This window comes from Haliotis cracherodii, unplaced genomic scaffold (genome assembly GCF_022045235.1).
Source record: "Haliotis cracherodii isolate W230 unplaced genomic scaffold, xgHalCrac1.p SCAF_6, whole genome shotgun sequence".
NCBI classification, from domain to species: domain Eukaryota; kingdom Metazoa; phylum Mollusca; class Gastropoda; order Lepetellida; family Haliotidae; genus Haliotis; species Haliotis cracherodii.
Genome location: NW_027266319.1, coordinates 11314751 through 11342360, shown reverse-complemented (window position 1 = coordinate 11342360; position 27610 = coordinate 11314751). Strand labels below are relative to the sequence as shown.

At 34.9% G+C, this 27610-nt stretch overlaps 1 protein-coding gene across 1 annotated transcript; it reads right to left on the bottom strand.

The window, feature by feature from the left end:
• Window positions 1-9781: 9781 nt before the first annotated feature.
• On the bottom strand, window positions 9782-27368 carry LOC139445574 (uncharacterized). The gene is made up of 16 exons (XM_071226731.1): window positions 27330-27368; window positions 24750-24831; window positions 22251-23006; window positions 21714-21852; window positions 21205-21341; window positions 19948-20320; window positions 18712-18780; window positions 18408-18461; window positions 17941-18125; window positions 16113-16392; window positions 15501-15601; window positions 15075-15124; window positions 13604-13697; window positions 11850-11914; window positions 11323-11403; window positions 9782-10076 (listed from the first exon to the last, which is right to left on the bottom strand). Exons 2-16 carry the CDS (start codon window positions 24804-24806, stop codon window positions 9905-9907), a joined length of 2613 nt encoding a protein of 870 aa, XP_071082832.1. The 5' UTR covers window positions 24807-24831; window positions 27330-27368; the 3' UTR covers window positions 9782-9904.
• Window positions 27369-27610: the final 242 nt, after the last annotated feature.

Below are 27610 nucleotides of genomic sequence, written 5' to 3'. Positions count from 1 at the left end.
TAACAGGCTACCCATTGTACAGGTTAGGCAAATTAAACAGTACAAATGTCTCAGTTGGTTTATAAGACATCATTAGTTAATGTAAGTGTTTGGGACGTCCCGTGAAAACATAAAGTAAAGTGTGGCAGCAGTGAGGTAGTTTGTTTTAATGCTGCTATAAGCATAATGCCAGTCACATCACTGTAGAGGGCACCAAGTGTACACATTTGCATGTGGGTGGGGTGAAGTCACATACCAGTCAGCAGGACCTGTGCCCTACATCTGTGTATATTATTAGTTTTACACTCACATCTATACATAGGATGTGAAGCACGTGTGTTACCATGAATAGAACACCTTCTTTACATCAACTTATACATGCATTTTGTCTGCTGTTAAATTGTGTGTTCAAATCTGAAGAAAGAAGAGGATACTCCTATGTAGGAACTAAATAATGTTTGTGTAATTAGAGATGGTGTAAGCTTCACATTGGCTTTTAGTTTGTTACACACGATTGGACATTCATGCAATGATAACTTAATACCAGAAAAAAGTGTATGTAGCTGAACATAGATGAGCTGTTCAAGGTACATTTGTCAAGGTTGACATTGTGTGAGAAGTCAGATTGTAGACATCCATCACCTCCTGGGGTTAGTTGTTGGTGTATTCACTTCACATGACAAAAGAAATGAAGTTCATTGAAGGTGTTTTATTACAAAAATACAAAACACCCTATGTATATTATTGATGACAAATCTGAGGCACATAAGAAACAAACAAACAAACATATAACAAATTGTTAGCTAACAACAACATATGCAAACTACATGATCATATATTTTTGATATTTTTTTCACTCTTGTTTATTGCTATATTCAGCCATGTTCCAGCCACCTGTATGCAAATTCAGACCAGACAAATCAGTCATTCCTATTATGAGCAACGATCCACACCATCGGGGTACGATGACACACAATCAATAAAGTCACCAAATCTAACAACCAGATCTATTTAGTCGCCTGTTATGACAAGAATAGATTGCTGGGGTCCTGGTCTAAACCATATTGCAACAAGGTAGACTAAATGATTATTATGTTAAATATAATCATATGTGGTATTCAAGCGCTTAATTTGGTAGACACAAATATATTTTTATGGCTGTTGAAATAAGTCAGCCAAATATTCTAACACACAAGAAATGCCAGATGAATAATGATAGCCATTGGCTCCTTAACATCAAATGAACATAAACCTGGAGGTTACATAAATATGACAAAGACCATTATACACATCATTTTCATGGGAATTAAATGTTTTCAGAATGCAAACCAATGTAACTAGCAAATGTTTAAAAATACTTGCAAAATCAGAAACATTTCCATTTACTCAAAATGTCTTAAAAAAACTACCATGTATTTCAAGTCCAAACCATCACACAATTTCTTCGTCCAAATATAACCCAGTCTCTGCATTACACAAGTAATACAGTTAATACAACCATGTGTCCCAATAACCTCAAATGTCACCTTGAACATTGACATATATAGCACTAACATTTAATGTGGCAGTATTTGTAAAGATGTACATATATAGTTTCATGTCTACAGAGAAAACCATGCCTCATACAATAATTAAAATGTGTTTTGCAAATATCAGAACACAGACCTTAACCTTTAATAATTTTAACCAAAGCCTAAACAAAGCAAGTACACATAATAAAGAAGGCATATACAATTTTGATAAATGCATGAATACCCATAGCATTCACATTCTGCTCTCAACTTAGAAATATGGCTTACTATCAGTAGTCAAAACAAAATCTTAAGATTCCTTTATTTGTCGAGTTTATAGGCGTTATCCCATTTCTGGTCGAGGGGACATGAGTAATAATATAGTCAAAAATCTCTTAAAATTAGAAATATTGACCCATAGCATTCATATTCTGCTCTCAACTTAGAAATGGCATTTACTATCAGTAGTCAAAACAAAATCTTCAGATTCCATTATTTGTCGAGTTTATAGGTGTTATCCCATTTATCGTCGAGGGGACATGAGTAATGATATGGTCAAAAATCTCTTAAACATTATAAATATTGACCCATAGCATTCAGGCTTTGCTGACAGGTTTGAAATGTTATTTACTATAAGTAGCCAAAACAAAATCTTCAGATTCCATTATATGTCAAGTTTATAGGCGTTATCCCATTTCTGGTCGATGGGACATGAGTGATAACATAGTCAAAAATCTCTTAAAATTAGAAATATTGTCCCATAGCATTCATATTCTGCTCTCAAGTAACAAATGGTATATACTATCAGTAGTCAAAACAAAATCTCCAGATTCCATTATATGTCAAGTTTATAGGCGTTATCCCATTTCTGGTCGAGGGGACATGAGTAATAATATGGTCAAAAATCTCTTAAAATTAGAAATATTGACCCATAGCATTCATATTCTGCTCTCTACTTAGAAATGGGACTTATTATCAGTAGTCAAAACAAAATCTTAAGATTCCATTATTTGTCGAGTTTATAGGTGTTATCCCATTTATGGTCGAGGGGACTTGAGTGATAACATAGTCAAAAATCTCTTAAAATTAGAAATATTGCCCCATAGCATTCATATTCTGCTCTCAAGTAACAAATGGCATATACTATAAGTAGTCAAAACAAAATCTCCAGATTCCATTATATGTCAAGTTTATAGGCGTTATCCCATTTCTGGTCGAGGGGACATGAGTAATAATATAGTCAAAAATCTCTTAAAATTAGAAATATTGTCCCATAGCATTCATATTCTGCTCTCAAGTAACAAATGGGATTTACTATCAGTAGTCAAAACAAAATCTTAAGATTCCATAATGTGTCAAGTTTATAGGCGTTATCCCATTTCTGGTCGAGGGGACATGAGTAATAATATGGTCAAAAATCTCTTAAAATTAGAAATATTGACCCATACCATTCAGGCTTTGCTGACAGGTTTAAAATGTTATTTATTATAAGTAGTCAAAACAAAATCTCCAGATTCCATTATATGTCAAGTTTATAGGCGTTATCCCATTTCTGGTCGAGGGGACATGAGTAATAATATAGTCAAAAATCCCTTAAAATTAGAAATACTGACCCATAGCATTCATATTCTGCTCTCAACTTAGAAATGGGACTTACTATCAGTAGTCAAAACAAAATCTTAAGATTCCATTATTTGTCGAGTTTATAGGTGTTATCCCATTTCTGGTCGAGGGGACATGAGTAATGATATGGTCAGAAATCTCTTAAAATTAGAAATATTGCCCCATAGCATTCATATTCTGCTCTCAAGTAACAAATGGTATATACTATAAGTAGTCAAAACAAAATCTTCAGATTCCATTATATGTCAAGTTTATAGACGTTATCCCATTTCTGGTCGAGGGGACATGAGTAATGATATGGTCAAAACTCTCTTAAACATTATAAATATTGACCCTTGGCATTCAGGCTTTGCTGACAGGTTTGAAATGTTATTTACTATAAGTAGCCAAAACAAAATCTTCAAAACAAAATCTTCAGATTCCATTATTTGTCGAGTTTATAGGCGTTATCCCATTTCTGGTCGAGAGGACATGAGTAATAATATAGTCAAAAATCTCTTAAAATTAGAAATATTGACCCATAGCATTCATATTCTGCTCTCAAGTTAGAAATGGCATTTACTATCAGTAGTCAGAACAAAATCTTCAGATTCCATTATATGTCGAGTTTATAGGCGTTATCCCATTTCTGGTCGATGGGACATGAGTAATAATATGGTCAAAAATCTCTTAAAATTATAAATATTGTCCCATAGCATTCATTTTCTGCTCTCAAGTAACAAATGGTATATACTATAAGTAGCCAAAAGAAAATCTTCAGATTCCATTATATGTCAAGTTTATAGGCGTTATCCCATTTCTGATCGATGGGACATGAGTGATAACATAGTCAAAAATCTCTTAAAATTAGAAATATTGTCCCATAGCATTCATATTCTGCTCTCAAGTAACAAATGGTATATATTATAAGTAGTCAAAACAAAATCTTAAGATTCCATTATATGTCAAGTTTATAGGCATCATCCCATTTCTGGTCGATGGGACATGAGTGATAACATAGTCAAAAATCTCTTAAAATTAGAAATATTGCCCCATAGCATTCATATTCTGCTCTCAAGTAACAAATGGTATATACTATAAGTAGTCAAAAAAAAATCTTAAGATTCCATTATATGTCAAGTTTATAGACGTTATCCCATTTCTGGTCGAGGGGACATGAGTAATAATATAGTCAAAAATCTCTTAAAATTAGAAATATTGACCCATAGCATTCATATTCTGTTCTCAACTTAGAAATGGGACTTACTATCAGTAGTCAAAACAAAATCTTCAGATTCCATTGTTTGTCGAGTTTATAGGCGTTATCCCATTTCTGGTCGAGGGGACTTGAGTGATAACATAGTCAAAAATCTCTTAAAATTAGAAATATTGACCCATAGCATTCATATTCTGCTCTCAAGTAACAAATGGTATATACTATAAGTAGTCAAAACAAAATCTTAAGATTCCATTATATGTCAAGTTTATAGACGTTATCCCATTTCTGGTCGAGGGGACATGAGTGATAATATAGTAAAAAATCTCTTAAAATTAGAAATATTGACCCATAGCATTCATATTCTGCTCTCAACTTAGAAATGGGACTTACTATCAGTAGTCAAAACAAAATCTCCAGATTCCATTATATGTCAAGTTTATAGCCGTTATCCCATTTCTGGTCGAGGGGACTTGAGTGATAACATAGTCAAAAATCTCTTAAAATTAGAAATATTGACCCATAGCATTCATATTCTGCTCTCAAGTAACAAATGGTATATACTATAAGTAGTCAAAACAAAATCTTAAGATTCCATTATATGTCAAGTTTATAGACGTTATCCCATTTCTGGTCGAGGGGACATGAGTGATAATATGGTCAGAAATCTCTTAAAATTAGAAATATTGACCCATAGCATTCATATTCTGCTCTCAACTTAGAAATGGGACTTACTATCAGTAGTCAAAACAAAATCTTCAGATTCCATTATTTGTCGAGTTTATAGGCGTTATCCCATTTCTGGTCGAGGGGACATGAGTTATAATATAGTCAAAAATCTCTTAAAATTAGAAATATTGACCCATAGCATTCATATTCAGCTCACAAGTAACAAATGGTATTTACTATCAGTAGTCAAAACAAAATCTTAAGATTCCATTATATGTCAAGTTTATAGCCGTTATCCCATTTCTGGTCGAGGGGACTTGAGTGATAACATAGTCAAAAATCTCTTAAAATTAGAAATATTGCCCCATAGCATTCATATTCTGCTCTCAAGTAATAAATGGTATATACTATAAGTAGTCAAAACAAAATCTCCAGATTCCATTATTTGTCAAGTTTATAGACGTTATCCCATTTCTGGTCGAGGGGACATGAGTGATAACATAGTCAAAAATCTCTTAAAATTAGAAATATTGACCCATAGCATTCATATTCTGTTCTCAACTTAGAAATGGGACTTACTATCAGTAGTCAAAACAAAATCTTCAGATTCCATTGTTTGTCGAGTTTATAGGCATTATCCCATTTCTGGTCGAGGGGACTTGAGTGATAACATAGTCAAAAATCTCTTAAAATTAGAAATATTGACCCATAGCATTCATATTCTGCTCTCAAGTAATAAATGGTATATACTATAAGTAGTCAAAACAAAATCTTAAGATTCCATTATATGTCAAGTTTATAGACGTTATCCCATTTCTGGTCGAGGGGACATGAGTGATAACATAGTCAAAAATCTCTTAAAATTAGAAATATTGACCCATAGCATTCATATTCTGCTCTCAACTTAGAAATGGGACTTACTATCAGTAGTCAAAACAAAATCTTCAGATTCCATTATTTGTCGAGTTTATAGGCGTTATCCCATTTCTGGTCGAGGGGACATGAGTTATAATATAGTCAAAAATCTCTTAAAATTAGAAATATTGACCCATAGCATTCATATTCAGCTCACAAGTAACAAATGGTATTTACTATCAGTAGTCAAAACAAAATCTTAAGATTCCATTATATGTCAAGTTTATAGGCGTTATCCCATTTCTGGTCGAGGGGACATGAGTAATAATATGGTCAGAAATCTCTTAAAATTAGAAATATTGTCCCATAGCATTCAGGCTTTGCTGACAGGTTTAAAATGTTATTTATTATAAGTAGTCAAAACAAAATCTCCAGATTCCATTATATGTCAAGTTTATAGGCATTATCCCATTTCTGGTCGAGGGGACATGAGTAATAATATAGTCAAAAATCTCTTAAAATTAGATATACTGACCCATAGCATTCATATTCTGCTCTCAACTTAGAAATGGGACTTACTATCAGTAGTCAAAACAAAATCTTAAGATTCCATTATTTGTCGAGTTTATAGGTGTTATCCCATTTCTGGTCGAGGGGACATGAGTAATGATATGGTCAGAAATCTCTTAAAATTAGAAATATTGCCCCATAGCATTCATATTCTGCTCTCAAGTAACAAATGGTATATACTATAAGTAGTCAAAACAAAATCTTCAGATTCCATTATATGTCAAGTTTATAGACGTTATCCCATTTCTGGTCGAGGGGACATGAGTGATAACATAGTCAAAAATCTCTTACAATTAGAAATATTGACCCATAGCATTCATATTATGCTCTCAACTTAGAAATGGGACTTACTATCAGTAGTCAAAACAAAATCTTCAGATTCCATTATTTGTCGAGTTTATAGGTGTTATCCCATTTCTGGTCGAGGGGACATGAGTAATGATATGGTCAAAACTCTCTTAAACATTATAAATATTGACCCTTGGCATTCAGGCTTTGCTGACAGGTTTGAAATGTTATTTACTATAAGTAGCCAAAACAAAATCTTCAGATTCCATTATTTGTCGAGTTTATAGGTGTTATCCCATTTATGGTCGAGGGGACTTGAGTGATAACATAGTCAAAAATCTCTTAAAATTAGAAATATTGACCCATAGCATTCATATTCTGCTCTCAAGTAACAAATGGTATATACTATAAGTAGTCAAAACAAAATCTCCAGATTCCATTATATGTCAAGTTTATAGGCGTTATCCCATTTCTGGTCGAGGGGACATGAGTAATAATATAGTCAAAAATCTCTTAAAATTAGAAATATTGACCCATAGCATTCATATTCTGCTCTCAACTTAGAAATGGGACTTACTATCAGTAGTCAAAACAAAATCTCCAGATTCCATTATATGTCAAGTTTATAGCCGTTATCCCATTTCTGGTCGAGGGGACTTGAGTGATAACATAGTCAAAAATCTCTTAAAATTAGAAATATTGACCCATAGCATTCATATTCTGCTCTCAACTTAGAAATGGGACTTACTATCAGTAGTCAAAACAAAATCTCCAGATTCCATTATATGTCAAGTTTATAGGCGTTATCCCATTTCTGGTCGAGGGGACATGAGTAATAATATAGTAAAAAATCTCTTAAAATTAGAAATATTGACCCATAGCATTCATATTCTGCTCTCAACTTAGAAATGGGACTTACTATCAGTAGTCAAAACAAAATCTCCAGATTCCATTATATGTCAAGTTTATAGCCGTTATCCCATTTCTGGTCGAGGGGACTTGAGTGATAACATAGTCAAAAATCTCTTAAAATTAGAAATATTGACCCATAGCATTCATATTCTGCTCTCAAGTAACAAATGGTATATACTATAAGTAGTCAAAACAAAATCTTAAGATTCCATTATATGTCAAGTTTATAGACGTTATCCCATTTCTGGTCGAGGGGACATGAGTTATAATATGGTCAGAAATCTCTTAAAATTAGAAATATTGACCCATAGCATTCATATTCTGCTCTCAACTTAGAAATGGGACTTACTATCAGTAGTCAAAACAAAATCTCCAGATTCCATTATATGTCAAGTTTATAGACGTTATCCCATTTCTGGTCGAGGGGACATGAGTGATAACATAGTCAAAAATCTCTTAAAATTAGAAATATTGACCCATAGCATTCATATTCTGTTCTCAACTTAGAAATGGGACTTACTATCAGTAGTCAAAACAAAATCTTCAGATTCCATTGTTTGTCGAGTTTATAGGCGTTATCCCATTTCTGGTCGAGGGGACTTGAGTGATAACATAGTCAAAAATCTCTTAAAATTAGAAATATTGACCCATAGCATTCATATTCTGCTCTCAACTTAGAAATGGGACTTACTATCAGTAGTCAAAACAAAATCTCCAGATTCCATTATATGTCAAGTTTATAGGCGTTATCCCATTTCTGGTCGAGGGGACATGAGTAATAATATAGTCAAAAATCTCTTAAAATTAGAAATATTGACCCATAGCATTCATATTCTGCTCTCAACTTAGAAATGGGACTTACTATCAGTAGTCAAAACAAAATCTCCAGATTCCATTATATGTCAAGTTTATAGCCGTTATCCCATTTCTGGTCGAGGGGACATGAGTGATAACATAGTCAAAAATCTCTTAAAATTAGAAATATTGACCCATAGCATTCATATTCTGCTCTCAACTTAGAAATGGGACTTACTATCAGTAGTCAAAACAAAATCTTAAGATTCCATTATTTGTCGAGTTTATAGGCATTATCCCATTTCTGGTCGAGGGGACATGAGTGATAACATAGTCAAAAATCTCTTAAAATTAGAAATATTGTCCCATAGCATTCATATTCTGCTCTCAAGTAACAAATGGTATATACTATAAGTAGTCAAAACAAAATCTTAAGATTCCATTATATGTCAAGTTTATAGGCATTATCCCATTTCTGGTCGATGGGACATGAATGATAACATAGTCAAAAATCTCTTAAAATTAGAAATATTGTCCCATAGCATTCATATTCTGCTCTCAAGTAACAAATGGTATATGCTATAAGTAGTCAAAACAAAATCTCCAGATTCCATTATATGTCAAGTTTATAGGCGTTATTCCATTTCTGGTCGAGGGGACATGAGTAATAATATAGTCAAAAATCTCTTAAAATTAGAAATATTGACCCATAGCATTCATATTCTGCTCTCAACTTAGAAATGGGACTTACTATCAGTAGTCAAAACAAAATCTTCAGATTCCATTATTTGTCGAGTTTATAGGTGTTATCCCATTTATGGTCGATGGGACATGAGTGATAACATAGTCAAAAATCTTTTAAAATTAGAAATATTGACCCATAGCATTCATATTCTGCTCTCAACTTAGAAATGGGACTTACTATCAGTAGTCAAAACAAAATCTTCAGATTCCATTATTTGTCGAGTTTATAGGTGTTATCCCATTTATGGTCGAGGGGACATGAGTGATAACATAGTCAAAAATCTCTTAAAATTAGAAATATTGACCCATAGCATTCATATTCTGCTCTCAACTTAGAAATGGGATTTACTGTCAGTTGCCAAAAGAAGAGCCTAAGTCAGAAGGAATGGGTGCATAGTCAGAAAGAAATGTGAACTTTTAGTGTAAGCATAGAGTTCGCGATAATTTTTGTCATTAAACAATATATCACATGACTAACCATGAATCCAGGCAGTCATGTGGGTACTCAGTACCCACCCGACCCAGGTACCCGAGTTACCCGTTGCAGCCCTAATAAATTCACACATTGTCATACAAAGAAATACTAATGTTACAAAATGACATGTCACTGTGGTTCATGTACATCAAATTACTTTTCTTGTAAAGATAATATATGTTGGTGTTGATATCAGTGTGCAAGCACAATCATCACAACACATCCAGCAAGTCAGTCATCCTGTATAACAGTGGCATTTTAATCCTCCCTCTGTGAACCAAGCCATCATTATTCGTCATCCACAGTGATGTGGACACCCCTCCCTGGAACTTGACTGGCATCAAATTCTGTTGATTTACATTCATAGTTGACTTCTTCATAGGGTTTATTCAGCACATCCATCAGAATATGAATTATAGCTTCCTGTACCCCAACATACATCAGGTAATCTGTGGCAGCTCTGAAGTGTGAAAAAACATATGTTTATGTAAAAACAATTGACTAAGCACTGCAGCTCACAAAGACATCAACACATGTAGGCAACAGTTTGAAATATCAACAAAGCCAGTCATCTAACAGGATTTGTTGTAAGCATTGTCATTCATTCATTTTCATAGAACTATTTAAAGAAAACGCAATGAATATATCCAGAAATTGCAGCCTTACTGAAATATTTGGTTAACACGTTACATCATTGGAACAAGTATGTGATGTTTCAGTGTCATTGTTTATGTGGTTTCTAAGGAGAAGAGAGACATCAGAAAGGGGCTTCGCACATTGTACCCATGTGGGGAATCGAATCCGGGTCTTCAGCTTGATGGGTGAATGCTTAACCAGTAGGCTGCCCTAGGAGAAGATGTTTACTCAGATGACAGATAACCAGTCCATGACATTAACTGGGTACAATGACAGGCAAAAATATTTGACCATTTCATACTGACTTTTGTTATTTGAACATGACAGTCACTGGAACTGTGTACCCCATGAGCAACATTCTATTCTTTTACCTGTCAGTGCCAATTTATTGTTAAGTGTTGGCTTCCATTTTTTCTTTGCTAATCACCTATCAGCACCAATTATCAGTTGGCTTCCCCTATCAGCACCAATTATCAGTTGGCTTCCCCTATCAGCACCAATTATCAGTTGGCTTCCCCTATCAGCACCAATTATCAGTTGGCTACCCTTGTTACGTTACCACTTTTGTTATCTTATTACTTTTGTTGTTCTAACAGGTAGATACATACATACATACATAAATTCTCTTCCTCATGTGTATTGTTGAAAGACATTATAACATTACATATTATGACAGTTTATGTTCCTTATCAATACCTTAATAAGGTTTTTGGAGAGTAAAAGAAAAAAAGCTGATCACCTCCATTAACTATAGGAAGATTGTCTGCCCTGAGAGCAGGAACATTAGGGTTTGATCTCCGGCTGCGTCATACCAAAAGACGTTAAAAGATTGCTAACGCAAATTGTGTAACCTTTAATACAGTTTGCTGACTCTGACCCAACTAGTACTTGTTTTAGCCCCTTATTGTCGAGCACCAGACAGGGTAGGAACAAGTACAACCTTTTATCGTCTTTTGGTATGACGTGGCTGAGGGTCGAACCCACGACCCTCTTCTCTCCAGGTGGATGCTCTATCCACTAGACCACGGTGGCGTAAATCATGTGTTTTTTCAACATAAAGGTATTCTTACATCATGTGCTTTTGCGTTAAAAGTTCCAGCTTCTTTTCAACCTTGCACTTGAACAGTCGCATACTCCCCGAGTATATCCTCCTGTATCAACAAAGAAATCCATCATTTCATCATAGTCAACTGTTGGGTAAGTACCCAATGGGACAGAACATAGGTCCATAACAACATATGCTAACCTAATTTATCTGATGGTCAGGTTCGATGACTTGGTTTATTACATGTCAAGTGGAAGTGTCTATATGTCAGTGTGTCTGGCAGTTAACTACCTGCATTGTTGCTTATTTGATGGCAATATGTGTCATGTGTAGAGTACTTCATCAGGAATTACATGACATTCCATTAATGAAAACGAAAGCCAATCCTACAATACATTTTTAGTAAATGCAAATAAATGTAACATTAAGCCAATCATGGTATCTATCTCATTCCTCTGGTATAACCTCAAAACTTAAATATAATGTATGTTATCAGGAATTATTTGAAACAACCTGTTTCACAAAGTGTCACAAAATATTAATATTTAATACCGTGTATCTTTCAGTCTTGTAAATGTCAAAGCTGATATCAAGTACTGAAGCATTTTTTGCTGCATCTGAAACAATAATAAAAGTATGCAAAATATATAGGGAATACACGTCTTGTTATGTAATGAAGTAAGTAGTTAAGCAAATATAAGCAGATATAGCAACTTTAATAACATTTTGTTTTAGTTAAAAGCACAAGTTAATTTGGAACGTGTTTAAATTGTACTTGTGACAACAGGGGCACCGCAATGTCCTCATGACTTACCACCATGCACTTTCAGATAAAAATACTGTGTGTGGGAATAAAAGTGGAAAAAACATTTTCATAAACATAAAAAAATAAAAGCAACAAATCCCTTTCTATTATCATGTGAAATTTCTGCTTAAAGGGAAGTCTTTTTACGAGTTTCACCATATCACAAGCATGTTTTTATGAACAACTGTCAATACAGGGTGTTCAAAGAAAGGTGATGGTGTCGTTTCCCACTTATGACACCAATCACAAACACATGCAAGACTCGTGACACCTAAATAAATATGGGAACATATGGTACAAGTCAAAAAAAAAGAATTGCATGGGACATCATTTTGGTCATTAATGCATTAAAGTTGGAAATGGCTTCCACATGTCTACCATGAAATGTTTTGAAAGCTTGCTGAGGCTTTGAATATTGTAGCCTTGATCAAACAAGTTTGAAGCAAGAGTTGTATGGCACTCTTTGAAAAACTTTGTAGAAAGAGCACGCTCAATTGTACCTTAAAAGGCTGTAGCTGTTTGAAAATTGTCAGACATAAAAGCATAGTCGAGTACTAGAAAGTTGACATCATCCTATTTGTTCTAGTCTTGTGTATACTTTACTGTCACTCTGAATCCTTATGCATAGACCAAAATATAAAACAGATGTACTAGTCACTTTTATTTCCAGTTCAGTGGAAGGGTACGGCTACTTACATTATTGAACAATTTCAGATCATTGATATACAAGAATCTAAAGTCAAAATTCTTGACTGAATTCCTGTGTTTTTTATTTTGCCAATCCGAGCAGGAGTTCTGATTCATATGCATAAAGAAACAGATGGGCAAGGACCTGAGCACATGGCTACTACAGGAACAGATCCAACAAGAAGGTCCAATTATTCCAATTAACCTAGTAATTGCATGAACTAAACTATCTAAATAAAATGGTACAGACGTTACTAGAAGTCAGACAAAACATATACTTAATGCAGTATGCAGTATGACTTCCATGCTCTCACACTGGTTGATTACTTCCTTCTATGTCTACAGTGTTATTTATAGGAAAACAATTCTTATTATGCCACAGTTTCCAAACCTGAATGTACTAAAGTACCTATAATGAATTATTCACTCTTAAAACTATCTGACAGGTTATCTCAATGCATTGTCATAGTATCTTCTTACCTACATGAAATGTCATGTTATTGTAGGTTACCAAGTCTCATTTGGTGATGGAAGTAGTAATGCTTTCTCAGTAGGTGTAACCAAAAACCTTCAGGTGGGTATTTGTTCAATAATCTGTGCACTGTTCTCAACAGAATACAATGACAGATTGAACCCATTTTTATACATCAAAAGAATGGACAGCTTGACTGATGTATCATGTACACAATCCTTAAAGCATGGTCTTGCATTGAAATAGCTCACAAATTTTCATGTAACGTTTTCATGAGCAATGATTGGAAGGATGTTTGTTAAAAATATATGAGGCAACTGTCACATTTGAGAAGGTACATACATATTGAGACAGATATCCCTCTGCAAAATTGACTCTTCGGTCTGGTGTTGGGAAGCCGCTGACAAACTCATCATGCCTTTGAAGTTGTTCCTCACTGAAAAACATATCTAAAATGAGTGTTTGTTGTTCAGTGCCCCACTCAGAAATATCAATACTATATTGTGTCTCAACAAGACAAAATAGTGTTTTGATATTATGAGCAAAGTTCTCACAGTCATAATGTATGATGTCATAAATTCATCCAGGGTCACAGAGATTTACCACCTGATCCATTAAGTCTCTGGTGTGACAAGCATAGGTTGCTAGGGACTATTTCTAACACAATATCCATTAAGTATCCTGGTGTGACAAGCATAGGTTGCTAGGGACTAGTTCTAACACAGTATCCATTAAGTCTCCTGGTGTGACAAGCATAGGTTGCTAGGGACTAGTTCTAACACAATATCCATTAAGTATCCTGGTGTGACAAGCATAGGTTGCTAGGGACTAGTTCTAACACAGTATCCATTAAGTCTCCTGGTGTGACAAGCATAGGTTGCTAGGGACTAGTTCTAACCCAGCATCCATTAAGTATCCTGGTGTGACAAGCATAGGTTGCTAGGGACTAGTTCTAACCCAGCATCCATTATGTATCCTGGTGTGACAAGCATAGGTTGCTAGGGACTAGTTCTAACCCAGCATCCATTAAGTATCCTGGTGTGACAAGCATAGGTTGCTAGGGACTAGTTCTAACCCAGCATCCATTAAGTATCCTGGTGTGACAAGCATAGGTTGCTAGGGACTAGTTCTAACACACGATCCATTAAGTATCCTGGTGTGACAAGCATAGGTTGCTAGGGACTAGTTCTAACACAGTATCCATTAAGTCTCCTGGTGTGACAAGCATAGGTTGCTAGGGACTAGTTCTAACACAGTATCCATTAAGTCTCCTGGTGTGACAAGCATAGGTTGCTAGGGACTAGTTCTAACACAGTATCCATTAAGTCTCCTGGTGTGACAAGCATAGGTTGCTAGGGACTAGTTCTAACACAGTATCCATTAAGTCTCCTGGTGTGACAAGCATAGGTTGCTAGGGACTAGTTCTAACACAGTATCCATTAAGTCTCCTGGTGTGACAAGCATAGGTTGCTAGGGACTAGTTCTAACACAGCATCCATTGAGTCTCCAAGTGTGACAAGCATAGGTTGCTAGGGACTAGTTCTAACACAGCATCCATTGAGTCTCCTGGTTTGATAAGCATAGGTTGCTAGGGACTAGTTCTAACACAGTATCCATTCAGGACTTCAATTAGTGCTTCGTGTTTTAATGGTACTTCAATAATTCATTGTTTTAGCTTGTTTCGTTTTGGTAAAACCCACAAACACAGGTTAGGAGTAAATCAAACACTATGAGAAAGCAACTGGAATAAAAACCCAGTTATTACTATATCTGGATTGAAAGTCATTCCAAGTTATCTGCCAACAAAACTCACGGTGCATCTCTTGCAGCAATTCTCTGCAGGTGTGCCACTACATTTTCTTTCTGTATAAATTTTAGTAAAGAGAAACATCATTAACACAAGTTTAAGAAAACATCTTACTGAGAGTGAATAATACCTTCTTATCAGGTATCTAATCGCAGCAACTGACATGTGCCTCTTACAATTGTTAAGCTAAACTTTCAAATAATGTATTGTGAAATATGAAGGCACCATGGCAAAAACATTTATGAAGGTAATACAAGAGTACTGTTTACTCAGATAGAATTTTTAGAATTTTTTTTATTAAAACAAAAGTACATCTGAAATCATCTTTGGTTAATATTTCATACTGAAAACATTAATGGATCTATCATTAAGCAACTGACACAATAATAAGGAAATGTCTTGTTGTTGGTGTTGCAATGGGTTTAGACATGCCTTGTGTTCCCATACAGCAGTGTTGATTGGATACTTTGAATCTGAATCTGATTCATCTTCTGTGTCCATTTTGGTGTCATTAGCTGCTTCCGTCTCTTTCTCTTAAAATGAAACATGATTGTATGTGAGATGTGGAACCAGTATGCGTAATCCTTGTACAAGTAACAAGCATATGAATGAACACAAGAATGTTTTTTCTGTGTATGATAAGTATGAAATGGTTAATGTCAGAAGTATAATTATATTAGCTCTCTATCCTTAATTTCCAATGAGTCTGTGAATATATGAAATGTTCAGTACCAATATAGTAATATACTGATATCTCTGTGGTCAGAGATGTCATAAATTTATATCTGATAATAGGTACATGCCACGGTCTCAATGTGATGATCCAAGAGTAATTTAGTTCTTAACTTAAAGAACATGCACATGCTGGCACTTGCACAATGCTAAGCATTATTGGGCTTTGTTTCAGCGTGAAGACAGAGTCAACTGTTTTGAGTAATATGTAATGTTATAGGTATATATTGCAAAAACCTACACAAGTTCTGAATGCTTTGACATGGTGACCTGCCATAATTATTTGAACTGTACCATCAATAAAGCACAAACCTCCTTCTGTGGACATTGGTATGAGCGTCACATAATGCAGCTCCCACAAGTGGCCTATGCTTAGTACTGGCATGTCTCCTCGGTATTCAGCTGGACGAATGAATGTAGGCTCATTTGCAATTGTTGTAATGATCCTGATGGTCACCTTATAGAGGTCAGCTGTTGCCTGCAGAATGATGTTGTCTCCCCATTCCCCCAACATCTTCATCTTGATGATATAGTCTCTGAATGTTGGATAATGGTTTTTATCCACGAAGTCCTTAAACAGACGCCGCTTGCCCTAAAACATGTTCAGTTAGTGTGAGACTGAGAAATGTTACTGTTCTTCTTTCTTCTTATACTACATGTAATACACATAAAATGAAAAAAAACAAAAACAAAAAAAAACATGACTCAATGTTGTGTTGTATAGTCATCTAAGTTCAAAGCTAAAATGGTACAAAATCTCTACAAGTGACAAACCTCACATTGTCAGAAGATACCATTTTGCATGACCCCCATGGGGACGTATTGGTACTTGCATCTTTATGTTAAATGCAACATGCATAGATAATGAATTGAAATTGTGCAATTCATCAGGTTCCATGAATTTGGTCAAGTGTTTTTATGTTTGCCCAAAACTGGAAAAAGTGAAAATTCAAGATGAGCTAATGAAAAAACAGATTTCACTGGCTTGCTGTATAAGTGCATTTACCTTAAATGCAAAGTTTAGTCCCATTTCACCTCATCCCAATCTATATGCCTTTCAAAATTTACTTGAACCTATTCATTGGGGTAAACATAAAGTATCAGAAATTATTCATACAGCCGAACTGAATATAAAGTCAGTGGTTTATACTGTAACCTAAAAGAGCCAATTTGCATAATGATTTTAGACTTGCTCATTCAGAAATGTGTATACAGCCTTTCAGTACAAAATTTCAGCCATCACATTTTTTAAATGCCTTTTAAGGTCCTGATAACACTTTATGAGGTCAAAAGTAAAACAAATTTTATAATGTAATATAAATCAGCTGCAGAAGTATGAAACCTATTATAACTGTAGCTAACATGTACATATGTGGCAGATAAAAGTGAATATTCAGCTTATTTTACACACCTTATCTGACAACTGTCATGCAATTTTGAAACTTAAATTCTCAATATTAAGAGGTGTCTCATAATATATCCAAAACATTTGAAAGTAATATACCCTCCTAAACAGGCTGACCTGAGGGATGTTTCCTTCATTGGGACAACCATTCGTTTATCTTGTTTTAAATAAAGAAGTTTAATCAATGTCAAGGGCATCACCAACAGAGCCCCATGACTCTCTAGCTCACATAACGTAAGAAGAATTAATGAAAATATATTTGATGGAAAGGTTGAGAGCAAATTGTCATTGACATATTTAACATAAGATCCAAAATATGTGAGTACTTTTCAGAGACAATAATAACTAATACCATTCAGGCAAACCTTTGCTGCATAAGCTTTGAGGTTTCGTCCTGTAAGCCAAAATTTCAGTAACACAAAAAAAGATATGTGGAATTCATTACTGGATAAAAATTGAAATTCACCAAATCAAATGTACTGCCGTTATTGTAAAAAACATTCTTACTGCATATCAATGTTCATAATAACAAATATAAACTTTTTTAATCCATTGAGGTGTAAAAATCTGAACAAACTTGTATGCCAGATTTTCAGCTGGTCCACTGATTTCTAAGAATAACATGATTCCAAACAAATAGGACATGGCTTCAGCCCAATTAGGCTTTCACATTTTATTCACTATATCAAATTCCTACCCTAAGAAAATTGAAAGTATGCATTATTGTTTACTTACCTGTACATATTGCACAACCTTTTCTCGCAGATGTTTATGGCTGATTATGTCAATGTCATGTATTTGAAGCTGTTGAGCCAATGCAATAAACATGCAGTTACCAGCCCCTTCATTGTCCACAATGTCAAGGTCATAGAATGAGGCCTCCATCTCCAGTTCTTTCATAGTTGGAGTCTTCTTGTGTCCTGCATAGACACATTATATAAGTCACACAAATTGACCTGTAATATATCTCTTAGTATATTGTTTTTATGGAAACAACTGTAATGTTCTGCAATACATGTACTGATGTAGTATTTTTCAGCTGAGACAATGAGCCATTTAAGATGTGCATGATATACAAGAAGACATATGAGCAACTGACACAACATCATATGGAGAATTTGTGTACTCCTTCCAACAGATATAATTATGCATCTAGGATTGATCAGTCTTGTTGATCGTACCCATCTGTATTCAGATATTACCTTTTGTTACTGCATTGTCTCTCCTCTTGGTTTGAGCCTGTTGTTCTCCCTCTCCTTAAGAGTATAAACATACATCACCAAGTGCAAGCATATACCTTCAGGATAAAGTAATGCTTTACATTAATTTTATTTTGAAAACATTTATTCCGTTGAAGTGTTCAATATGTGTAAATGTACTCTGAAAGGTGGAAAATTTGTACAAGTATTGATTACCCTTCTTATTGTGCATGCATGCATGCAAGTATTCATGCATATGCCTAATGTTTTCGAGAAGATTCCTATGAGGTGTCTCAAATTGTAATACCTTTTTCATCCTGTGTTTTTCCCTTTTTGAGTGGCTTTCTACCCTCTTCTCTTGCATCTGGCAGAGCATCTGTTAGAAAAATATATGAAAATTATCACATTTATCCCTTCTTCTGCACATACCAACATATCACAGAGCGACCAATTTAACTGGTTAAGGAACTGAACTGAACTGAAAATCAACAAATGCTTCAACCATTGACTGCAGTTTGATTCCAGACCCTTGATCAGTTGTGTTTTGTATACCACCTAACCTCCTGTGTCAATGTTAGCTTTCGTTCCAAGAAGACAAACCAATGAATGTCCCTTGTAAGTAATGTATAATATCACAGGAAGTATCATATACCACATTAATCCTAAGATTTGAGTACAAATGACAAAACAATTAATGACTACACCAAATTATTTCAATACCTTGCAAAGTCGTGAATTAGTAATGGCATGTAATTACATTTGCTATGATCCATATAATACTTTCAAAATTCTGAACCATAATTCCACAACAGCAAAAACATTAATTGACATATGTTCCTGATTTTAATTATGATACTGTTCCTTCTCTTTTAATTAACACTGCAGTATTAGCAACATCCACACTGTCTGGGTACCATGTCATAGAATAAACCAAGCTACCCAATCACCTGGTCAAATTAGTCACCTCAAGCATGTATTGCTGGAGACCTTTTTCAACCTGAAGTAGCAACATGAGTTGTATCATCTTTGATAACTGTTCTGCTTAGCTGTCCAACTTGGTATTTTCTTAGAAATGCAAAATATAAAAGTCTACCAAAGAAACTGAATAGCAGAATAACAGAACCTGCCTGATGTGTATATAAAGTTTCATGAAGAAATACGCAATGGTTTATGAATTGTGCTCTGGAAACAAACCCCACCCTCATTTGAACCAACTTGTTGCCATGAAAATGCAAATGAAATATTATAAACATTCCAGCATGGGAAAAGGCACCAATTGTGAGGGTCCATGAAGAAATATTGAATGCTCTTGATACAAAATGTGACAGATGGACACACTGATCTCGTTTCTGTATCTCGAACTGCACTTACTTTGGGTGGAGGAAATGATCAAAACAGCAAATACATTACAAACATCATGTCTTTGCAGTCCATCAAGATAGATGATGTCATCTATTCTGTAAGAACTATTTCATTTAAAATACATTATTAAACATACTTGCTAATTACATACTATTCATAAACTACTACTGGAAATATGTACCTTCATATATCCTCATTCTTCTCCTCTTCTCTTCTTTTCTTGTCTGAGAAGTAATGTCACACACCTGCTCCCACTGTACATGCTTGTTCGGATAGACAACCTTGAATTGGGAGTTCTGGGAATCTATTTCGACAATAGTTCCTTCCTTGCATTTTTTCATCCCTTTTTTGGGCCCACCTCGTTTGACTCTGGTATCTTTTCCATGAACCCTCACCAGAACTTCATCCCCTATCTTGTACACTGATGTGTCCTTGTTTTTGTGGTGTTTTTTTATCATTTCTGATGATTTGGTCAGTGACGCCTGCAGCACAGTTTTCCTGAGGTTTGTGATTGCTTCTATTCTCTCATTAATGCCATGTTCGTCTCCAGTATCCTAAAGAATAATAAAGTATTACATTTACCATGTTTTTATATCCACATATCTAACATAAACGTCAAATAATATCACTTCCACTTCACATGTAGTTTTACCTAAACATATCATTACTTCTAATATCTTGCAATTGAAATAGTTCTATGTACATGTCTCTACTTGTCACATCTACTGTCATTATTGCACAGGTTTACAGGACCCGATGACAGTTATTATCCCCTGCACCTACAAATTTTTCTTTTTATTTTGTATAAAGTTTTGAAATTTTGACTTAGTCTCTGAACTGAATGGAAGCAGTGGGGTTTACCAGAGCAGAACCCGAAAACTGTTCAAGATATCTTCATGAAACTTTGTACAATATAAGTCTATGGCTATTATAGAGTCTTTTTTCTTTAAAAAACTTCAAAATATGATTTATTTTCTTATTCTAATTAAATGACACACCAGTAGACACTGCAACAAAATCCATAAAAGCATTCATTGTAGATGTATTAGAAATTCACCAGGTTTTGAGGTGTCAGCATGCTTACAACTTTTGTACCTTATCTGTACCATGTACCTTACTCTGGTAACTACTTGTACCTATAAAGGGCTGCAACAATACCTGCCTGAAAACAATGCTCTACAATACCATGCATGATATCTAAATATTCTTAGCTTACACAAACTTGAAGATGATTATAACCTTTGTTTAGATGTACAAAGTTTATGGAGATGTTATATTAGCTCTTGTATTCAACCTCTTCTACAAGGAGGTGAGACAAACTGATAATTTACAATGTCACATTTGATTGCACATATCATTGTATTTAAAACTAGACAATGGGCGGGGTATATAGATGAGTTTGTCTCTTGTTATGCGTAATGACATAAATCCTCCATACCTCATCACTCTCTGCAGATAGTTCGCACAGCTCATCTTCTTCAGAGCAAGAGTATGCATCAACTGTACTCCCAGCTCTCAACAAATTCTTGAAGTGTACTGGAGGGCAGCCCAACATGGCCTTGTATGGTGAACAACCTGTTAACATAGGAATTACGTTTAAATACAAGCCTGTGTTTCTCATGTCTTCTTCAACAATAAATGTCACAACTGCACTGTGGCAATATTGATATTTCCAGAGTTCTATAAATTTGCAGTAGCCTGAAGGGTGCAGGCAACTATATTTTGGTCAATACCTGGTCAACTATGAAACTGTTGTACCTTCTGTAATGAGCCATCATCATTTAACTGTGTCAAAATGGTTATTTGTTGGTCAGTGCGTAAAATAAATTCAATGTCACACATCCACATTTACCATGCTTACAGTCTGAAAAGTATAGCTTACATTATGTGCTTCACACTTTGTGACATATGCCCGCATTAAATTAAAGCTATATATTCAAACTTTACCAAGTGCAGAATGAATGCTTTCATTGTGTATTCTAGCATATGCTGGCAACTTTTCCACCCAGTTGAAGCTTTCTCCATCACCATGTTTGCTGTGATCAAATTCCAGATGGCTTTTCCAATCCCGGTGTGATCGTTCACTCTGAAATAAATTAACATCTAAATAGTAAACAGATTAGGCAGGCACAAAAAGTGTGCACAAGTGTAATACCATGTATATGAAATATATGAAATATATAACAAAAACAGTTTCCATAATCATAAGAAGTCTCTTCTAAAAGCTGGGTCCACTGAATGATTCCATCAATATCATAAGCATGTGTTATGAATCAACATAAAATAGTGATAGTAGAAGGTGTTCACGAAGGTTAGTGTATCCTGCCCCACCGGTGTCATCTGTCACACACATGCAAGTGTGGCTCTGCCCTAAAGATGACATGTTCCAAATAACATCAACATTAATGTTCTTACTATTAAGTATCTACATCTATTACCTCAACGTTTATAGTGTGCATGTTTTGATTGAAATTTGTCACCCACCTTTCCCTGAGATTGGGGATGGTGAGCCCGACTTCGGACAATCTTCGTTCCCATTTCAATGCAGAGTTGGTTGACTGCTCCCTTAAACTCAGAGCCTTGATCGCACTGTAAGATTCTTGGATTTCCCCATCCATACTCAAAGTAGATTTTGTGGAGTTCCAATGCCACTGAACTGGCTCTTTTGTTGGAAAGAGGCCGAAGCCACAAGAATCTTGTGAAAACATCAATAACAGACAAGATGTAAATGAATGTTTCACCATCATTTTCTGCAGGCATTCCAGTTAGTTCCACAAGGTCAACCTGATGTCGCCCCATTGGTGTTCTTGAGATCACCGGTTTTAGTTTGGCAGCATTAACAAATTTAGGATGTAACAGTTGCCTGTCATCTTGCCTGTCTATAAAGTCTTGTATGGCTTCCTGAGAAATGCCAGCATAATACTGGTTTATCAATGTTCTTATTTTCTTTGCTCCAGAACCCCGCAACTCATTGTAAAATTTGCAGATGACATTATCAAGTTCTGACTTTGATATCACTATTTTTCTGTCCCCATCAATAATCTCCAGTCTATATTCTCCTTGGACAGGGTTGTGAATTTCTGTCAAAGATAAATTGAACTTCCGTATTTTCTGGCAGACATGGTAAAACTTGACAGTCTTGCTATCCTTGGGAATGTCACCTCCTTCAAGTTTTAATCTAAGGCAGTCGTAATTCTCCTTTGAAATCACACCAATACTTCTTTTTCTTGAACATTTTACCTGAAATGCATTAAAAGCAAACCTATTACATCATGTTCAACTGTATGACATACATGATGTCCATAATCATATTTACCAGGCTTTTCTTTCATATTACTAAATTTATTGACTATGTGCATTAGTCATCCTACAAAAACACATTACCAAAGATACAGAAACTCACCCTCATTGGGCAATGTACATGTCACATGTTAGGCTGAGCCAGAGAAGAGAAATAGTACATGATTTGTTCAAAACACATACTGTAATTCCCAATAAGTACTCGAGTGTTCATTGAAATTTTGTGATAACATTCTTCTACATGTCCTCATATTTGGTTGCTGATGCTGACAAAAGAATGATGACTAACAATCTATTTTCCACAATCATATTTCTAGGATTTAAGGAAAATTTAAATAAACAGACACTCAGAACTATTTCTTTCTTATTGATTGTGAATGTGGTACTTGGTGCTAGTCTTAAAATAAACTGCACATAGAGTAACTGTTTTCATAATGACTGCCATATCAGCCTTTCAAATCACAAGATTCACTGAAATGTGTTCATATTGTAATATATATGGTAAATAAAGCCAAAGACAATCAGGCAATGTAAACACGTAACCCTTAATTCTATGCAGTATTTCAGTTTTTCAGAATACCAGGTTATCCTAATGATTGTAAAGAAAGAAAGGAAAACCTTCCCATAATCACATCTTGGAAAAGAACTTTTCAAAATGTTTACTACTTGCAGAAATGGCCCCTATTTTAGTGTCAAGTATTCATACTTAAAACACTAGATTATGATATACAGAACTGTAATGGAATGTCATGCTCACTATAAAAAGTACACATCATAGGCTCATGGTAATGGGAAAATCATAAAAATTAACAAGTTATTTAGCATATGTTGTAGAAGTAGAAGGACCCTCAATATACAAGAACAGATTGTCATGCAGGGAAATGTCTGAGTAGGGAAATGTCTGAGTAGGGAAATGTCAGTGTTGGGAACTGTCTGTGTGGGGAAATGTCCATGTGGTTTGTAGCTAATTACATGCAGAATGCGTTATATAGATCAGTAGCAGACACACAGCCTAACCCCAGGGTGAGCTAATGATTATCTTATAAGATTCCTCTTTAGTTTGTGTCTTGTTTTGGGTGTACATACTCACAGTATGGTATAATGGACAGATTGTCACACCATGAAAGTTATCACCACATCATACAAAGGCTAAGCAATATTACTTCAGAAAAATAGATGAACATGAGATGTATGAGTACCTGTTCTGTTCTAATGATTATTGAACATACAAATTATACCATTCTTAACAAACATATCAAGATGTCATCATGACACAATAGTTCAGCTATTGCCGAATTTTAAATATTGCTGTGTGCGAAGTAGTTACATGAAACAATTAAGTTATCACTTTTCTTCAGACTAAGAAATAAAGGCCCGGTTCCACCATGCACTTTGCATGACTTGTTTTAGTTACATTGCATGTCAGTTCTAATAATATTGAACTTACAAACTGGTGGGAACTGAAGTAAATAATGTACTGACAGTAATCTTTACAAGGCCTTACAAAATGGAAAGGAATATATTTTATTCTGGACCTACAAATCCTATCTTACAATAATGACCAAAACATTAGATATCTAATGTAAGTAGAACTTGTAAACATAAGTACCTAATCAAATTAACTTTGATCTAAACATAGAGTTAAAAAAAGTAACATATACATATCATAGTGTTGGTACTTACTCTTGCCATTGGTTGGGATGTACTGGACTGTGTCTGTTTCCTCAAATCATCTGACATTCTGACAGATATTCAGGAATCTCATCTGCAAACAAATGATACTACATGAAACTAGTTTTCCTAAATTGTTGACAATTGTTGAATATGTGTGCTTTGTGTTTTCGCCATTTATCAGTTTCTGGGGTCCCCATCCTGCCATTGTCTCTGGCAGTACCTCTCTTCAGTGTGGAAATATCAGTATGAAGTATACAAGTCTTATGAATATTGGTTTTTACAATCTGCCAGCTCTCTGTATTAATGAGGTAGAGGACATTAATTATCAACCTTAGGTATGGGTAATTTAAAATGGGATTGAGGTTAGGACCATATTTAGATGAGACCCTCACCCCCCTCACCCCCCCCCCCCCCCCCCCCCCCCCACACACACACACACACACACACTTTATGTGCATTTATTATAATCCCAATATATACAGATTGCATTTTCAGTCGCAAGGTTAAGAATTTTTGGATGAACAACTTCTTTATTACAATTAAGAGCGACCTTTCAGTGTAGGTTCTAACACCGTTATCAATCAAATGATATCACTTGCTGGATACAACAATAAAAAGTAAAGAACCCCTTAATCCACAGATCATATCGAAAAGAAATTTGGACTAGTATTTGAACAGTTTCATTTTCATTACTAATTTTTTACAATTATTTCTCTACATAATGTGACCCCCTAAATTGTTCTACAAATCTTTCAAATAGAAACAATTTGAAACATTGGAAAATATGATACTTTCATATTTTTTTAACAAATGAAGAATACAGGTCCAAATTGCAAAACCGCATTTTATTTCTATCCCATGAACATGGTGCTGCAAATACTCAGGTTTGGAGGTCTTCTCTTTAAGACTTTTAAAATATCTATTATTACCAAAACAAGAATTATTTGATATGAGGAAGTTAGTATCATACATGGCAATTAACACTGCTAATTACCTGAGATATGTCAATCATTAAAGATATGCTGAAACGTATGTGCCTAAAGCAATGATATTACTAACCTGCAATATTTAACTGTCATGAGGACAGATAATTGTAGCGCCAATCCAACAGAGAAATATAACAAGGAGATATGATTCAATGTTACACACATGGATTGTTGATACAGACTAGTACTTGGCACAGTTGAAAAGTCATTCACATTCCATAAACAACCACATACAACAATCTTATATTCTTAGCTACTAACTTCAGGAAGCGATGGTCATTGGCCTTTTCAATGAAACAAGTGTTTTCATTGGCTAATTCATCATGATTGACAGAAACGAGGAATGAACAGTACCAGATCAGTGACCATAAACCATGGTACTGAGGATTGCATAATATTGCATCCTACATACACCAACATGCCAGCTCTCTGTATTAATTAGATCAAAAGCATGTTGTGTATTGAATGAAAGAACACATTGCCCCCATGTGAGAGCACCATACAAACATAAAGGGGTGGAAATATACAGGTATCTGTGTGAGAAGGAGGTAGAGGACCTTAATTATCAACCTGGTTAGGACCATATTTAGATGAGACCCTCCCCCCCACCCCACCCCCCCACCCCCACCCACCCCCAACCACACACACACATTTTATGTGCATTAATTATGTCCCCAATATATACAGATTGCATTTTCATTGACATTTATAACATATAACAAATGAAATATTTAACCTTTTTATTGAAAATAATACAGAACAATGTCATTTATGTTGTACGTAGACACTCCCCCAAATATACTTGTGATAAAGTTTGGTGACCCCCTACATGTTGTCATTAAAACGGCCCTCCCCAACCCGTTCCATTATTTGCTGTGTAATTTCTTTATGATCACCCCCCAATAAATATATAAATTACCAGTCCTTATGATATTCTACAATATTTCTGCAATGGCATGCAAGATATAAAGTCGTGTTTTTAATTACATTTTTAAATCTAAATATATTTGAACCAAGTCTGTCAGGATTTGACAAAATTGGTAAATAGTGAAAAGGATGTAACTTTTTCATGTGTCATATTCACAAATGCATTTATAATGGCATTTATTTATTTTTCAAATTTAAAGTTTATTTCTATTTCTACATTTACCCTGTAGTTTTGAATATAAGAATTTAGAGAAACCACACGAAATAAGGCATAATATATTCATATAAAGATAAAAAGATACTTTCCACAATAATTAACATGAAAAAGTTATTTCATAATTTCTAGTTCTGAGTGAGTAATTAGCATGTAATGTTATACTTAATGTTAACTGCCTAACAATTAAGTTCTCTTCTAGGAAGTCATTCTTGGTGCACACACTTAGCATACTACTACACAATGTGTTTCATCCAATACTGACAGAACATAATAGCACAGGAAACAGGTATTCCATGTTGGGTATCAAGCAGGCTATGCTGGTCATGTAACTTTATTTCTGTAACTGTCTTTCCTGTAACATTTTTTCCTACAATCAGGGTAAGATCTAATAATACCTCAACTGACAAATACAGGTAGTGATAGGGTGGGGGGTGTACATGAAGGACGAAATCAGACTACCAGTTGTTGGACTTTCATTTTGTGGAAGACTCAGTGGGTTACATCGCTGACTCTGTGCTTGCGATAAGGTGGCTCACTCTGGGTGTAATACTCTGCAAAATTTTTCACCAGAATACATGCATAAAAGATGTACATGCACAATTAATAAAAAATCAATCTGTCGGAGAAATTGGGACAAAGAAACATCATACACAAGAGAATTGACCCCCCCTCTGTCTAAACCAGTGGATGGATTGTAAAAGAGTAGGGGATCCATTCTAATATGTGGTTGATGTCAGCCT

What these genes read in the sequence shown, in the direction of transcription:
- LOC139445574 (XM_071226731.1), bottom strand. Translation starts at nt 24,806, where the DNA reads ATGTCAGATGATTTGAGGAAACAGACACAGTCCAGTACATCCCAACCA. An exon ending in CATCCCAACCAATGGCAAGA is followed by an intron (nt 23,007 to 24,749) that starts GTAAGTACCAAC and finishes AATGCATTTCAG; the next exon opens with GTAAAATGTTCAAGAAAAAG. An exon ending in AGGTTGTGCAATATGTACAG is followed by an intron (nt 16,393 to 17,940) that starts GTAAGTAAACAA and finishes AACATGTTTTAG; the next exon opens with GGCAAGCGGCGTCTGTTTAA.